Genomic DNA, 17416 nt, shown 5'->3' with positions numbered 1-17416 from the left:
GTCATCATTGAAATGCCTCACGGGGATTGTGCATTTGACTCTAATGGAAGTGAACACACGGCTGACCCCTGTGGCAGGCGCTCAGGTGTTAGGGTAGGAGCCTGGGAGATTCACCCCATGGTCAAGTTCTGGGCATCTGAGAAGGGATGAAGGCTGGATTGTCATGTATTTGGAGGGTACTTGGTGAGGTCAGGGATGTCTTCAGCCTTCCTGCAGAATTCATTGTAAGCACAAAGAATACTTACAGAGTAGAAGATTGAAAGACCTTCTGGAGAAGTCCTGACACTTTTAACGTGGTACTTGAACAAGCCAGTAGCTGCAGGTGAGAGGAAAAGAGCATGTAGAGGCCCCTGCAGTTCCCTGAGGGTGCTGTGCCCTGGGCTCTCTGCTGGGCTCTGCCCCCCAGATGGGAGACCAGCTTGGACCCTTTCCTCTCCCTCCATCCCAGGCAGAAAATTGGTGCCTAGTTGGCTTTTCCACACGTGTCCAGGAGGAGGCTATGGAGAGGAAGGTGATGCGACCGCATGGCACTGTCCCTGATGTGCCAGTTTCTCTGGGGGAAGGAAATGTCTTGCTTCCCAGGCCCTGTATTTCGTCTGCTCTGGGACATGGGAAAAGTCAATAATTTCCTGCTTGGACTGTCTTGGCAGCTGTGTTCCTACTGTGTCCTGTTATCTTGGTTTCCTGGATATGTTAGGGGACATTGGAGGGAATTTCTGCTTCTCAGCCTCCTTGGTGTGCTCCTAGCTCAAACTCAACACTATGTACTTTGCAAACCAGTTGGGACCAGGAAGCTACCAGAGACTTCAGAGGGGCTCTTTGTCGTGCACCTCCTGGAGAATGAGTCACAGTGGTTCAGTGAAGCAGTAAGTTGCCACATTTTCTGCTTGGGTGCTTGGAGGTGCATGGTGTTGCAGTTCACAGCCCCATCCTCTCCTGCTGGCCACCTAATCGGACCCCAGAGGAGCCTTTGCCATCTCCCTCCGTTGACCTTGGCAACCCCAGGGAGGCCAGGTGTTTGTACTCACCATTCTTGCGTTCGTTGACATCACTGAGCTCAGTGTCACACAATTTTGATTCTTTAATCTGTTAAAGAACTTACCTGTTAGATTGGCCAAGGAAGTGCCGCAGGCCTGTCCTCTTTACCCCACCTCCTATTTTCTTCCCCTATCCTCCTTCCCTTCTCTCTGTCCTATTTCCTGGCCTCCTTTTTGGCAGAACACCCCCCCCCTCCCCCGCCAAATGAGGCATTGTCCTATCCTGCTGCCTTGGGTATTTGGGGCCAGAGAGGATGTTGCTTCCCCAGAATCAGGACTCCTGAAGGGCTGATGTCTCCTCTGAGTTTCTCCCAGCATCAGACCATATCTGTGGAAAGGGCTTCTTCCTGTGTCCTGTAATATGATGCAGGGTGGTGCCCTTCGTTTTCCCACTACTTACATTCTCTTTCATAGTTACTGTCAACAATGAACAAATGACATCATCCAAGGGCAGAGACACAGGCAGAGAATCTGTGACCCTGTGGAGATACATGTGGAGAGCCATGTCATTCTTGCATTTCTGGTTTTGCCTCCAAACTGGAGAAAACTCATTCATTGAGGAACCAACTGCAGTAATGTCCTGCTGTTTAATTTGTTCACTGAGCCCTTTCACTTTCATTTTTAGTCTTTAAGCAATATGCAAGGATACCAGGCATCTGACCCAGCAGTCCCATATGGAGGAATTTATCCTTCAGATACTGTGACATTGGTAAACAGACTTGTCTGGGCCCTTACTCACTGGAGTTGGGTACAAAAATTAATAATTTGAAAAGGCAACTATTCCTTTATAAGGAACTGTTAAGTTAATTATAGTACCTCTTCATAATGGAGTACTAGGCAGCCATAAAACATGAAGCTATTTATATACTGATGCAGACGATTCCAAGCAATTTTTAAAAATATGAACAGAGACCAGAAAAGTGTATACAATACCCTCCATTTCTGTGTGTGTACATAACACAGGTTTGCTGCATGTGCAAAAAATGTCTCTGAAAGCCAACAGAAAAGATGGGATCCATTGGTTATTACCAGGGAGGATAATTAGCCAGCTGGTATATCTGGGTGAGAGGGAGACTTTCACTATATGGCTTTTTGTATCTTTTGAATTTTTATCTAGGTGAATATTGCTTATGCAGAAAAATAGAACTAAGTATGAAAACTATGCTTAGCAGGGGGAATGCAGGCAGAGTGAGGGAAGGTTGCTCGCAGACATAGTGGACCCTTCCCAAGCAGAGACCCCTCTCCGGGCCTTCATTTATTGATCAAACCATTGGGTTGGCTGAGCACATCTCTAAGGGTGGGGCCAGCAGGGATATTCTGGCACACAGGCTAGTTGATGCAGAAAAAGAGAAAAATGGTCTCACGTACACCTTCAGTAACTGCAGGCTCACTTTCTTGACCTCAATGTCCTTGTCCTGGACTTGGAGGTTGACACATTGAGTGTTGTTTGTAGAAACTTTAATTTTCAGAGTTAAATCGCTGTTCACTTGAAATCCCAGTAGGCTGACTATGGGTCCTGTTAGGCTGTGGAGAACAAAATGCAGGTGAAACCAGCCCTGGTTACAGTATGTTGCTTGGCTAAACCAATAGGTATTTTGGGAATCATCCTCATGTATTTGTCTAAGTTTTTCGAGTGAGGGAAAGTTTGGTGCTTTCCAATGTGCATGCCCCAAGGTTGGCCATTCCTCCATACACAGGATTTAGAACCTGGCTCATGAGAGGCACTCAATAAACATTGTCAGAATCACTCTCCTAACCAACCTTCAAGGGTCTTCTTTTGTTGGGGCACCAGGCCGACTTGTGTCCAGGTTCACTCTTGTGCCCAGCATCATGGGAAAAACCCACCACATACCAGAGCCTGATCTTATTTGAGTCAGATATTTTGGAGAAGACAAATGGCTCTTCCTGACACTGCTAGCTGTAATGGTCACAAATGTGGGCTATGGAGACAAAATGCCTGGGTTCAAATCTTGTCACTGCTGTATTTCAGCTGAGTGACTTTGAGCAAGGCTTGGAACTGGTTTTGCTAGTTTAAACTGGTTTTCTAGTCTAGAAACAGGACTACTTTCCTGATTAAGTTTTTAAGAGGCTTCAGTGGGTTCAGAGAGCCTCAGTTATAAGGGCCTGGCTGGAGCTCGATCGGTGACAGGCATCAGTGCTGTGTGTTTTAGTCCAGAGAGTTGTCTTCTCCCTGGTGTGATTCTCTTGCCCGGCTCAGGTCTTCTTGTGTGCCCTGGGCCTACACTATTAACCTGTTCCTCCTCCAGGGATGTTGGACAGGGACCGCCTTTAGTCTTCCCTCTGTGCCCAGCACAGCATCTGGTACAGAGCAGAGTTTATTAACTATCCATTAGGTGGATGGATGGATGCGTGCATGTGTGCATGTTTAGATCTGTAGCTTCCTGAGGGCATTTTAAGCATCTTTATCCCCTGCAGCTGCCTAGGACAGTGTGCAGAATGGACTGATTCTCCTTGGGAAGTCCAGGTTATTTGGAAGGTACATTTCCCATAAGAGCAGTGTCCATGTTGGTATGAAATGAATTCTCTGTAGTTTCTCTCTTCATTGCTGATCTGTAAAATTGTGCAGATTTCACATGGAAATCTGGATTTCTGGCTTTGTTTACACTATTTGAGAATGGGACTCCATGATGTCATTCGTCACCTTGCTCCTCTGGGCTGGAGGAGGGGGCAGCTGTGCCTGGTGCCCCTTTTGCCCCATCCTCTGCCATCCTGCCTTACTCTTTGTGGTCTCTGTTTGGCCCTTGAACACTGGATCTAGTCTCTAGTCCATGCCATCCCAGTTGACTGATTTGGAAGCAGGCTCACCCTTTGCCACCTATGAAGGCAGTTGTCATAGCATGGACAAGGATCCCATCAGCTGTCATGGTCGACGTCATGTTCTCCACTGTCACTTTCTGAACCTCTAATCTGTAAAATGATAGCATCAAGTGTGTCAGTTGTGGCTCAGTGAATCAGTCTGGGTAGCAGAAGTACCTTTGAAGCAGGCAGTTAACAATCTACCAACCATCTATCCCCGGGACTCCCTAGCTCCCTTACCCGCCCAGTTTTTTTGTTTTTGTTTTTTTAAACAGTATGACAGCTCTGGCTCCTGGGACAGCTCCACAGACTCCGTTGCTACCCTCAAAAATGTGGCCTGATTCTTTAAGCTCAAGAAATCTTGATCATATTTCCCCCTGAAAGGGCAGCCTTTCAGCACAGAGTTAGAATATTGCTTCATGAAAACAATATTCCTTTCCATGGGATTGTTGGAGACTGAACATCAGTGTCTGCAGATAGTAGCTTTCTTCTTGTGCCAGGCATTAGGGTCAAGGAAGCACCTACCCTATCAAGAGATCTTCCACCTTAATATTTCCCAGCAGGCCCTTGAGTGCGTTGTTGCCGTCTTCTGGCACCACACTGCTCAGCGTGTCCGTGGTAAATTCTTTGAGCTTGTCGCCAGTCAAGAGACCAGTGTTGTTGACGGGTTCTTTTACAGGATTTTTCTCTGCACCAGTGAGTGGTAGACTGCCCAGAGCCTCTTGGCCCACGGACACCAGGCCACCAACAGCATCAGTAGCTTCTGAGACCAATGGCACTGGGAGCTTTGGGGACTGGTTGCTTCCCTTGCCCAGGAGACCACCAAGGCCACCATCTCCAAGGATACTGAGGGCTGAAGTGATGTCTAACAGAGACAGCACATCTAAGTTGGACACCGTGGATATCACTTCCCCCAGCACACCAGCCAGACTTACCTCCTCACACTTCAGCAGCTTCTCTATCTTCAGGGGCAGGATGGTGTTCAGATCTGAAAAGGGTCAAGAGACACGTTCCTGCTGTTGGCTGCCCATCTCTTTCAGCCAGTGGAACGTTTGCAGCTGGAGAGCCAGCACCTTGGAATTGTGGGGTCCATAGGCACTGTATATCATGCCTCCTGGAAATATCAATCCCTGCCTCTGCCTACCACAAGGTCGGTCTGCTGTTCCAGAAATATACCTGTCCCCTCTTAAGAATTAACATTTATTGGCACCTGCCTGAAGCCAACCTGGTGTTGTGTTACTCTAAAGTGATTTGGGCATGGAAAGAAGGGATCTAGTTTAGCTTTTGAGCCTAGTAACCCAGGATATGTATATTCTGGACTCTGCCCCTTGAAGGCCAAGTAGCCTAGGGCAGGGTCTTCTGTTTCCTGAGCTCCAGTCTTGCCCCTGTCCAGGGGTGCATGATGGAACCTGCAGTGTGGGTCATTGGTTTCAGGACAAATGAGTGATGGCCGATTTTAAGTGCTGAGTGGGGCAGGAGGCAGCTAGGGAAGTGGTGGTGGAGCTGACAGATCTGAATCCCCTGTTCTCCATCCATGTGATTTCTATGCAAGTCCCTTTTCTTCTCTAGGCCTCATTTTTCTATTGTAGGTCATTGGGAGGTTCTGCTACCTTTGACAAGCTGCCCCTACTAGGAGAACTCCTGCATCAGCTCTAATCCTCCTGCAGCATGGTTGTCATCAGGGGGAAGGAGGTGCTAACCACATCCTTGCCTCCACACAGGAGGTGAGCAGGGTGGGGAGAAGTGGAATCCTAGAAGATGGTGGGGAAGGGAAGGAGGGTCAGGAGCCAACTCGGAGAGCCGTGAAGTCTCATGAACCTCTGTGCCACTCTCGATGGCCTGAGGAAGGAACTTGGAAGAAGAGGTATTACAGCTGGATGGTGGTCACCTTGCCCACCTCAGTGAAGAAGTTGATTAGACAGAGGGACAACATTCCTGGCCCTGCAGAGTAGCAGGAGGAAGAAGTCGGCTAGTATCAGCCTGTGTTGAGTTGAGGAGCCATGGCATTTGGAGCCTTGCTGCTGCTTCCTGTGCCCAGGGCTCTGCACGCTGGAGAGCCTTTGCCTGTGATGTGGATGCACCCCCATTCTAGTTCTATGCCCTAGAGAATCTCTTGTGCACATGCATCCAGAGAGCTGCATGATAGCGTTCAGATCAGCCTTGCTCATAGTAGCACAAAATTAAAAAAAAAAGGAAATGAAATAGATGCGTAAATCGTGGAGGACTCATCAGGTACAATAGTGCAGTAAAAGTGAATGGACAAGTCCCTTTATGATTGAATTACTTCATTCTGTTGATTCTTGTTTTGTGGTTGGCTTTATTCCTTTGATAACTATGTAAATTTAAAAAGCTAAAAGTCTAAACTGTTCTTAGAAACGGATCAGTACAATATGTAAACTAAAGAAAGTCCAGTATATTGTGTATTTGTATTTACATGCAGTATATTGTATATGTGCTGTCAAATTGTAACAATTCTACCCAATAAAACTGAAAAATGAAAAAAGAATGAATGGACAAGTCTTTCTCATTACAACATGGATTAATCACATCAGAAATATAAATTTGAGAAACAATGCAAGCAGTTCACCTTTAGAAGACTTTATAGCATGTAGTGCAAAGTTTGACATTGAGAAGGAATATCCACATGTCATACAATACAAGCAAATGGCAGGGGAAAAATAATCAGGCCAGAGGCCTCCTTAGGAGGGTTGGTAGGGAGAGGAATACAGCTCAGTGGAAGCCTAGGGGTCATCAGCCCTCTGGCTTGTTTTACTCCTTAATCTCAGTGGTGGGTACAAGGGTGTTGGATCTGGATCTGGATCTGGATCTCTCTCTCTCTCTCTCAAGGTTTTTGTATGTCTGACAATGAAATTAACAACCACCACCCCAGATTATTACTTGGTATACAGCTGTCATCTGTACTACTGTCTGAACTTTTCTATATATTTGAAGTATTTTGTAATAAGGCAAGATGGTGGGAAGAGCAGAGCATTTGTTCCTAAGAGACAGAGCAGTGGATGTGTGAGCTGTGGGGCTGGGCCCTGTAGTCACTAGGCAGGTGCTAAGTCCCCCTCTGTCACCTGTCCTGTCATCCTGGAATGTCGACCTAAGCCATGGCTACAGAAGGCCATTAAATGGAGCTCTGAGGGCTTTTCTGCTGACTCCCAAAGGGAGTCACTTCTTCACCAAGGCTTGCAATTCCTGAGCTCTTCTGCTCTCAGATTGCTGGAGGACTGAGTTCCGCATCTCCCTGAGGAGGGACCTGAGACTCAGGGAGGGAATGAGAAGGGAGCTTGGAGATTGTGAATCTGGTCAAGGGATTTGGTGGTTTCCCATTTCCTGGCTCCTGGTCAACCAGGCTGATGCTTTAAGCACCCATGGGTGTCTGGAATGAGTTCTGGAAGCCAGCAGTGAAAAACTGTGAGATCTCCTGGCACAGTCTCCAGGTGATAAGAGTCACTTTAAGGGCAAGTAACCAGACAGGTTGCTAGTTCCAAGAGCTCCTTTCTCCAGGGTTGCTTTGACTACTGCTACCCCATGCGGAGACCACAGACCAGCGGTCCCAGCATCATCTTGTATCTTTTTAGGAAACTGAGTTCTCAGGCCACTACAGTCCTGCTGCATCAGAATGTCCATGAGTGGGGCCCAGGTAGCTGTTTTGGTAACAAGCTCCAGAGGTGATGCTGATACCACCTCCTGTCTGAGAACCACCTGTTCAGAAGGCCTAACTAGCCTTTGGGCTTGGAAATGAAAAGCATCTGTGAGCAAGTGGAAAGTCAAAGGTGTGCAAGCGGAACAGTTCTTACTTACAGTCACCGAGTCTGCTGTTAGACACGAAGTATCTGGCCACGGGTAGATTCTCGGCTCCTGAGGTCCCAGCTGGATGTTTTATTGGTGGAGAGCCTTTTGGAATTGAGCAGAATACGGGGATACTCGGGAGTGGCACCCTAACAGGGAGTTTAAGGGAGAGCTCAGAGGGTATAGCAATAGGAAGTTTTCCCGGCAGTGAAGGTGGGTTCAGTAGGTCAAATGCTTCTGCCTGGACAGCTAGCATGATGGCCAAGGCCCACAGGGTCAGCATCTTGTGGCTGATGATCTGCAAAGGAGGGATTCGTCAGACACCACATTCTCATGGACTACAGGGCCACCAGAATGTTTGTTTTGGATGTTCTCATACAAGGGTCCTAGCTCTTGTAGGAGGCTGCCTTTCACATTGTCAGTGTTCTAGTCTGTATACTACATTCAAGGGACAGTGTTCCAGCACATGGCAGTCAATGTCTTGAGGAAGGGCCCCTTTTTCCTACATCTTTGTCAACTTTGCGCAAAGGTGTCTATAGGCCTTTGAGTACAGGACAAGCCCTGCCCAGTGGTCTTAACAGGATTCCACATCCTCCAGCCAGTCTTCCTGACTCAAACATTCTTGGAGTGGTCTGAGTCACCAAATGGAGAACTCAAGCTTTTTGAATGATCCAGCTGCAAGTATTGTCACTCCAGTGGTGTCAAGGTCTCTCCTTGATTTCAGACAGCTAATATATAGTACTGTCCTTGTTGGTGTGTGCTTGTCACGTGCCAGTCCTTTTGTGGAGTGTAAATGGACATCAGCTGCTCTAAACTCTGTACAATGCTGAGAGGGAAGGCCTGTGCCCTCATTTTTCAGTTGCTGAAACCTGTGGTACAGAGTGGGCAGTATACTCCCCTGTGCCCATTGTCTACCCTCAGCTGGTAGTTTTGTCTCGTCAGGACTAAACCATCTGACGAATCAGTCCCAGGCTTGTCACCCTCTACCCATTTGGTCATTGGGCTATCCTAGCATTTTAGCTCCATGTGTAGAGGCCAGAGCCATCTCCCTGTGAGTGAGGCCATCTTAGGGCTTCTCTATCTTTTTAAAGCCTATTCCCATGTTCCAGGAGGGCACTGGCTTGGTCCAGTGGTAGCATTGGCCAGTCCACACTATTATATTGGTGGCAGGCATAACATAGCAAGCTAACTTGTGTGTAGACTGAGTGATTGGGTTACCCTGTTCTTCCACTTCTGCCCCTCCTGTGTGCAGGGCATTGGGTGGTCCTACTGACCGTGGGGCACCTAGTATCTTCCTCTTGGCTGGGGTCAAGCAGCCATATCTGTTGCAAATGTGTAAGTTGTGTAAATCTTGTCTCTACTTCTTGGGATGTGTCCATGTGTATCTACTTACGGTCAAGGTTCATACTGGTCAAAGTGCTAAGCACTTACCTGCAACATCTTGTACAATCCTCCCAGCAAATCCAGACACTAGATAGGATTATCACCCTTTGCCACTGAGGGGCCTTAGTACTAATGAGAAGGCAGGGAGCTGGGTCTAGACTCAGGGCAGGAAAGCTGTTTGACTCTGACCTCAGCTGTGTGACCTGGTGGTCAGATTCCTGTGTTACAATGATTCTCTGTCTTTCTTTTGCTAATGTTTTGGGTAATGTGGGGATTGAGTCTTAGGGCATTTTCCCTCAGTGAAGCAAGTAGACTCTGGAGTTCCTCTCTTTGGATTTTTTCATCAATCAAGTTTTGTAAAATCGGGCTTGTTGATTTTTACTCTTGCCATGTGTAGGCATTGCCAAAGTCAAGCTGCCTGCCATCTACCACCACCATAGGAAGAGCCACCACTGCAGAAATGTTAGGAAGGGAGGAGGGTATAGCTCAGTGGTAGAGCACGTCCTTAGCATGCACATGGTCCTGGGTTCAATCCCCAGTACCTCCATTTAAAAAAAAAAAAAGGAAAAGAAATGTTGGGAAGGACATAATGGGAAGCCAATGACAATCCTTCACATTGAATAAATTTGGTTTTTTAAAAAACTCATCACATCTTCATTATTTTTTCATTTTACCCTCATCTATGAGAAATGGGAATTAGTGTCTTAGGAGAAATAGAAATGTCCAATGAGGATAAACAAACAAAAAATGTCCTATGAGGAAAAAAATAATAAAATTCTGTGCCTGTGACTAACTTGATGAAAAATTGTTGGACATTGTTTTGAGTGGAACCCCTTGATAATCCTAGTAATAAATCTCCCATTTTTTAAAAGCAGTTGCATAACAGGTTGTTGTGAATGCCTACCATGCTAGGCAGAGTGCTGGGCTTTTCAGCAGGAAAGGGGCATGGCTAAAGAGATTCCAAATGCAAAACCCAAGTTATCTATCCTTTGATGAACTGTCCTATGCTTGGTTCCACCCCACAGTTTCAACATTTTCTTTTGCCTATTTGTTAGGTGAGTTCTTACCTTGCCCAGTGTTGATGGTTCCGTGTTGATGGGTGAAAGTTTTCAGAAGCTACCTCTCCTCCAGCTCTTGCCTCCCAACTGTCAGAGGGGAAGCTACATCCCATTTTTATAGACCAGTGTCTCTCGGAAAAGTCATCAGACATGTAGGGACATAATCCAACTGTGCTGATAAGGGTGGCAAGACACAGGCTGACTTCCAAGATCAGCACCTCTAATGGTTTTGGTATTTGTCAATGTCTTTCTGAGAGATATTCAGGGTTCTTGGAATTCTTTTGGGGAGGATGGCAGGCCAAGTGTCTGTCCCTTTCTTATTTTAAACCTTCACAGGCCAGTTATCTTTGAGCCTTGTGGTTCCTGGGTGAATAGCAGAGTCGAGGGGTCTGTCATTGTGGCAAGTGCTAATCTAATGAGAGCCCTGTGTTGCCGGTGCCAGGCCCTGGGCATAGTCAGCACTCAGCACTGAGTGACAAGCCCCCCATCATCAGCCCATGAGTGACTGAGCAGGAAGAGCTTGGGCACTGGAGTTAGGAAGTTCCAGGTTCAGATCCTGGTGGGCCACTTGCCAGCTGTATCCCCCTTGCCAGTGACTTAATCTCTCTGAGCTTCCATCATCCTCTGTCATTTATTTCTTCCACAAGCTATCAGAGCTGCCAGGTGCTCTGGATATAGTGACTGGCAGAACCCAACACGGTCTCTGTTGGTGGAGAGCTTTCAATTTACTGAGGTTTACTGAGACCAACAGACGTTAATGAAGTACTTCAATGTGCACAGTCATTTACTGAGGGCCTAGTGATGAAAGGGTGTGCTCTGGTGGAAGGGACCTTAGTTCTGAGAGAATATGGGGTTCACAGGGGTCCTCCTTGTGGTGTGTTATGTGAGACTTGATGTCTGAAGGATGAGTAGGTGTCATTTGGGTGATCGTTGATGTGGAACAGCATCCAGGGAGAGGGAAAAGTGTTCACAGGCTCTGTGGTCAGTGCTTGGTGAGTTTGGGGCATTCACCTCCCCTAGGAATAGCTTGTTGGGAAGAGTAGAGGAGGCAGATAAAAAACTTAGCACAAAAGTTGACACAAAATAAAACTCTTAATAAATGAGTCTGGGTTAGGAATTCAGTTCAAATCTGCCTTCAGTAACTGGATTAGATGGTCCCTGTCTGTTGGGTTTCATCAGCACTCAAGCCACGTGAAATTCCCATGCACTCATCTATTATTCACTGCCCACACTGGGCAGCACTTGTTCCCCATGACATACTCACCCCATCCCATGCTTCATGATGAAGGCTCTGGGTCCAACTGCACTGGGTAGAAGCATCATAGTGAGCCCTCTTCTGGAGATTCTCTGAGTGTATTAGCCTGTCAAGGCCCCTGAGAAGTCCCCCATAAAGGACCCTTGTGCTCTTGTTCATTCCTATTTTGCCACAAATACATATTGTACCAGGCACTGTTCCTGGAGGGGGTAGAGTGGTGTACACCCCGGACACGGTCCCAGCCCTAATGGAGCTGATGTTCTGGTGGGAGAGACTGACATTCTCCAACCTATCCCACAAATGAATGGATGATCATGGATCAAACTCCCAGGGAAAGGAAGTTGGTTCTGGGAGCTGCACTGGGTTTGGGTGGAGCCTCTGGAAAGTGCTCATGACAGTCACAGGCCTGGCCCTCCCCTATACTACCATTTCCGAGTTTAGAAGAACCTAGATGTCCTTGTAAACATCATTATCACCTGGTGGGGTTGTAAAAAGTTTTAATTCTTGGATCCTCCCTTCCCCAACTCTTTAATACTTTAATAAATAAGGGTTGAGGTGAAGAAATTTGCTTTGAAAAGCCTCCACAGGTGGTCCACGCAAGTGGCCCAGATGTGAGAACTACTAGTCTAGTCCATTCCACACCCTTGTTTTTGGCAGATGAGAACACTGAGTTCTAGAGAGAGGAGGTCATGTGCCTCAGGACACCAAGGAGTCCAACTGATTTAGGATTTGAACTCAAATCTTCTTACTAGATATAAAACTATCTCCCTGAAACCCACTTTTTCTTTTGCAGGGGAGAGCTGGGGAGATGGGATCTTTAGTGAGTTCTTTCCGATCCCTGAAGTAGTGTGACACTCTCAGTGACCCTTGGCATGTGTTCCTGCATACATTCATTCAGCAGATATCACCGAGCACTTTCTCTGTGCCAGTGACTTTGGGAGGCTGTGGGGATCAGGCGGGGGACAAGACACACAGGTACTCCACGGAGTTCACACCTTAGTGGGGGATCCTGATAATAGGTTGATTTCTGATAGTGGTACGAAAACAAAGATGGTGGAGAGAGGGAGTGGGTTCCCTTTGGACAGGGTGTTGAGTAATGAATGACATTTTATCCCCAATGTGGGTGATATGAGGGATCCAGCCATGTAGAGATCCGGGGGTTGGAAAGTACAAAGAATCTGGCGTGGACAAGAACTTGACTAGTTTAAGGGGTGGGAGGAAGGGAGCTTGGCTGAAGGTAGAAGAAACTCCCCTGAGAGGCAGGTATAGAGATTTCTTTCTGTTCTGGAAACCTGTGAAACAAATATGAGCCTATGGCTTGAGACATCCTCAGTGCTACTCTGTGGTAGGGACTTTGTTTTCAGGGTGACTGGAGGGTGGGGGATTTTAAGCATGGTTGTTAACATAGATTACTCAGCCCCCTTTCCTTTCCCTAACTGCCCAGGGGTGAGGCTTGGATGGTGTCGGTAGCCTGCTGTGGTGCTCATTTGTTTTCAGGATTGTCCAGTCTCTAGCCCAGGCTCCTCCTCCCCTGTTACTTCATTTAATGGCTCCCCAAATTCCAGAGCCTATTCTCTGGGTCTCAGGCTTTTTCTATATTTATCTGTTGAGTTCCTAGCACTCGGTGTTTCGTGATTTTGGATGTCCTGTCTGACCATGCTGTGATGTTACCGCAGCTTGGGGTGGAGATGATTCTGACTAACGGGATGGTTACTGCCTGGGGCGAGAAGTGAGGTGGAAAGTGGGGCTTGGGCTGGGTCCCTGCCTTCAGGTGGCTCAGCATTTTGCTGCAGGGCCCTCTCCAACTGCCATGCAGTCCTCGCACTGTGAACCTCAGCTGCGGTGCCAGTGACCAAAGGTCTCATTTTGGGCTTTGCTGAAATGTCAGATGCATAGAACAAATGACAGTTGACCTTTTCTCAGAGGGCAGGGCTGAGGCAGAAGCTATTCACGATGATAACTAGAAGACAAAATCCAGCTGTCCTGGGTCTTATTTTTCTTGAACACCTGAGGGAAATGGAATGATCTTTTAGGTGGCATTTGTGACACCTGTTGGTGGGTGTGACCTTTGATGTCAGTGCCTCCAGTGGTTCTCTGGACCCAAAGAATGAACCCAGCCCTGGAGGTTGGGAAGGGGTACATCCGGGAGGTGGCCTCTGATGGCCCTTGGGGCTCCCAGTTCTTTGTCTGGCTCTCTCCTTAAACCTTAGGAGGTGGGACAGCCTTTGATTTCTGCTAATCCAGGATGCACGTGAAGCTATTTTATGCAGGTGTGGTTTATCAGACTGGGCATGAGGACGTGCTTGTTCCCAAGCTCTAAGTGATTTGACCTGCTGATTCTTGAAAGAGAGAGCCCTTTCAAGGCTGGCCACAGCTTGGCTAGAATCACAGGTGCAGATGATAAGGCAGGTACCAATTCTTACTGACTTCTGTGTGAGGAGGTCTTAACAGACCTGGCTGAGCCGTGGGTGACCTGGTCAGCATCAGGATCTTGACCTTTCATAGGTGTTTCTTTACTGACATGCACACCCTTGTGTGCACATTTATATGTTTATCTGCGTAGAAGCTTGTCTATGTCATCTAGTCTCCTGGAACTCATCAATCATGTGTGGCTTTCCTGCCCATTTCTTTCTCTGGTGTAATCAATCTCAGATCTCTGCCAATAGGAGGAATTCACAGGGGCCTCTTGTGGGGAATTTGTATCCCTGAACACTCTTAAGTTGCTTCTGAAATGTGGGTTAATTTTCATTTCTTAGAATACATCTCTTTCATGAGATTTTCAGTGGGCTGTGTGATTTATCAGAGGTGAACAATCAGTGTTCTAGGAGGAGGCAAAGTTTCTGTGCACAGGCTTTGGGGCTAGACAGACCTGGATGTGGTCCTGGCTCAGCTATACTGTTGTGTGCCCTGGGGATGTTAGCCAACCTTTTTGTGCTTTAGTTTCCTCATCCATAAAGTAGGGATAGTATTGTACCTATCATAGGGTTGCCATGGGGTTTAAATGAGGTGAAATATGTCAAGCAGTTCGCACCAGGCTTGGCATATGTGAGTATTCCATAATTTACTATTATCATCATTTATTATTACAGCAGTTATTTTCAGATTTTTTTGTTGCCCACCTTTCAAATTTTATACCATTTTCCTAGACTTTGACGACTGATTTACATCTTGTTTGCTACAAGAAAATATGGATTTGGGGGTTATGTTTCTTTACCAAAAAAAAATGGATTCTTTATAATGCTTTTACCAGAATGAAGGCAGGTATAAATACATTTTATTGTCACTGAAGTTTTTATTTTCAATGGGAGGATAGAGTTTTCTTGACACATTTTACTACAACTATACATGTGAATAAACCTTGTCACAAATGCTGAAGAGGTTTCCAAAGGCTAAGTATTTACTTTAAGCCACGTTACCAGGTATCTCAGTTTTGGCGCTGTTCCTTTTCCACCCATTTGCCCCACAGACGTCAATGTCCAGTGTTAGGCCTGTGGTCTCTGCTTTGTAAGTCAAAGAGGGGCTTTTCATTCATACCCAGAGGGGCTACCCCTTGTTTCTGTTGTTTTTCCATCTGCTGATTTACCATCCACCGGCTACACATTGATGCTAGTGGGCACCCTCTTCTGAAAGTGCAACAAGTTGGCCCCGTATTTAGCTGCAGGTGTCCCTTGCACGTGGATTCAGCCAGCTTGGGTTTTACATGGGGAAGAACTAGCTTTCTGAGAGAGGGTCATGTCGTGGAAATCACTCTGAAACTTGAGTCACGAATCTGGGGCCACAACCACCAAACTCCTGTTAATGAGCACTCAGAAAAAGCTTTCCACTCTTACAACCACCTGTCATCGTTCTCATCGGTAGTCACATTACCATCACCCACGTCCCAATTTAGAGATGAAGAAACTGTGGCCCAGAGAACTTCTTACTCCTCTACAAAACTGGCAGGGCTGGGATTCAAGCGCAGGTGTGCCTGAAAGCAAAGCCTTGATGTGGGATATGTTATTTGTCTTCTTGTGCCGCTGGTCTCTGAGATTCTGGAGGGCTGGCCTGTCTTCCTCATCTTGTACATCCTCGTAGCCACCTTGTGCAGGTAATGGTTGAGATGGAAGTAGTGGAGGGCCTCACCGATGAGGTGATTTCTAAGTTGACTTTAAAGGATTAAAAAAAAAAAACCACCCCAGGCAGTGTGAGAGGAAGATGGAGAGGGAACGGCTTGGACAAGCCTGCGGTAGGGAAGATCTGGTGTGTCTGAGCGACTTGCAGACCAGTGCAGCTGAGGAGGGTGGAGGGCTGGCCTGGGCCAACTCAGGGAGAGCCTTGTGGGCTGTGGCGAAGACTGTGGATTTTCTTCTGAGTTGGATGGGAAGCCGTTGGAGGTTTCTTTTTCCCTTTCTTTCTGGTTTTTAAAAAAATTCTTTTAGGGGGCAGGGGATAGGTAATTAGGTTTGTGTATTTATTTATTAATTAAATGGAGGTACGGGGGATTGAACCCAGGACCTTGTGCATGCTAAGCACGTGCTCTACCACTGAGCTATACACTCCCCTCCACTGAAGGGTTTTAACCAGGAAGTGACATGATCTGGTTTATGTTTTGAAAAGGTTATTCTGGCTGCTATGTGGATTCTAGACGGGAGGGGTAGAGTAGAAGCAGAGAGACTAGGGAGAAGGCAGTTGGACTAATCCAGGTGAGAGCGAGTTAGAAAGTAGGACCAAGCGTTGGACTAGGAGTGGAGGAATCAGAGACTTTAGCCAGGCAATGGTGGTATTTGTTGTCAGTGGGGAAGCGTGAGAGTCTTCCGTGTTCTTCCTTTTGGGCCCCTTTCTTTCTTCCAATGAATTTCCCCCCATTCTTCAGGTTATCATCCCAGTTATCAAAACATATCCATCCTGTGTTCATTTCCCTCAGCATTCTTGGTTATTGATAGCCTCCCTCCTGGGTAACTCAATGCCTTGACGCCTTGGAGCACAGAGTTTCCTCAGAAGCCCCACTTCAGGGATTAGAAGGTGGAACTAAGTGGAGCAGAGATCCATTGTAATCAGAGGAGCTCCCTTGTCATCTGTTTGATGTATCAGGTTTCTTCGTAAGCTTTTATTTGAAGAAATGGATCATTAGCTTGAAAAATTTAAAGATCACTTCTTAAAAAGGTGTATTTCTTTAAGAAAATCTTCAGGAGTGATGCCACTGGGGAAGACCTTAGGCCACCAGAGCAGGTGAGTAGAAGAGATGTTTTGGGCTGTTTGATCCCCAGCTGAGCTTAGAAGCTCAGTTGGGGAAGGGGGAGGCCATATGGGGTGGAGGGAGTAGGAGGATGGTCTTTGGAGCCAGTGTCTTGACTTCCAGCATCAGAAGTGGTGCTACCCTGGCAAATGGGGGTACACACACCCTATCAGGCAGCATTCAGTGTTATTGTAAGGGTCTAATGGGATAACAGAGGAGAGTATCTGCAGACTGTAAAGTAGGTTGCATCTGATAAAGTCATGGGAGGGGAATGGGGGGCTGCTGTGGTGGGAGAAGCTCTCTCATGCTTGGACAGGTCATTTCTGCTGAGAAGCAAGCCAAGGCCTGCCCAGCTTTCTCCAAGGTCCTGAGGAAGCCTCTATTCAATTATTTTGTTATCAGTATCAATCGGGTGCCAAGCAACGTGGGAAAATTCTGGACTTGGGGTAAGGAGTCACATTTCCTCTGGGAAAGTGTCTCCCAGCCTCCACCTCATCTTAGGGGTGTCAGACACATCAAGGGCTAGGGGACTTTACAAGGCCAAAGTGCAGGGCAGTCCTGCCCTCTTGCCACAAGACCTCTTGACAGCTCATGCACTGGGGGTCCTGTTGGGGACTTTTCCTTCAAGGTGAGACTTGTTGTTCATATTTATAAGGCAGATGGGAAGTCATGTAGAGAACTCACAGCATGGTTTGCTCTAGGCTCCATCCTCCTACAGGATGGGGACCCTGCACCAGACCAGGAGGGCCCCTCCATGGTTAGGGCTGCACAGTAGAGAACTGGCCTCCAGGAGGCCTCCCCAACAACTTCTCTGGTTTCAGAGGCCAGCTGGGGTTACTGGGCTGCTGACCAC

At 47.2% G+C, this 17416-nt stretch overlaps 1 protein-coding gene across 5 annotated transcripts in view; it reads left to right on the top strand.

Annotated features, from left to right (window-relative positions):
• CDK5RAP1 (CDK5 regulatory subunit associated protein 1) overlaps positions 1-6357 on the top strand; it is a 47267-nt gene extending 40910 nt beyond the window's left edge. For 3 of the 5 annotated variants that reach the window (XM_014554682.2, XM_032462113.1, XM_014554681.2), the window contains one exon: positions 4534-6357. In XM_014554682.2, the coding sequence (XP_014410168.2) occupies positions 4534-4554 (21 nt within the window). In that variant the 3' untranslated portion in view covers positions 4555-6357. The remainder of the gene's footprint in view (positions 1-4533) is intronic. The other 2 variants (XM_032462115.1, XM_032462114.1) reach the window with 1 other exon arrangement.
• The last annotated feature ends 11059 nt before the right edge of the window (positions 6358-17416 follow it).

Source organism: Camelus ferus, chromosome 19 (genome assembly GCF_009834535.1).
Source record: "Camelus ferus isolate YT-003-E chromosome 19, BCGSAC_Cfer_1.0, whole genome shotgun sequence".
Classification (NCBI taxonomy): Eukaryota; Metazoa; Chordata; class Mammalia; order Artiodactyla; family Camelidae; genus Camelus; species Camelus ferus.
The sequence above is the reverse complement of the archived record's forward strand: the minus strand, read 5'-3'. Positions and strand labels throughout refer to the sequence as shown.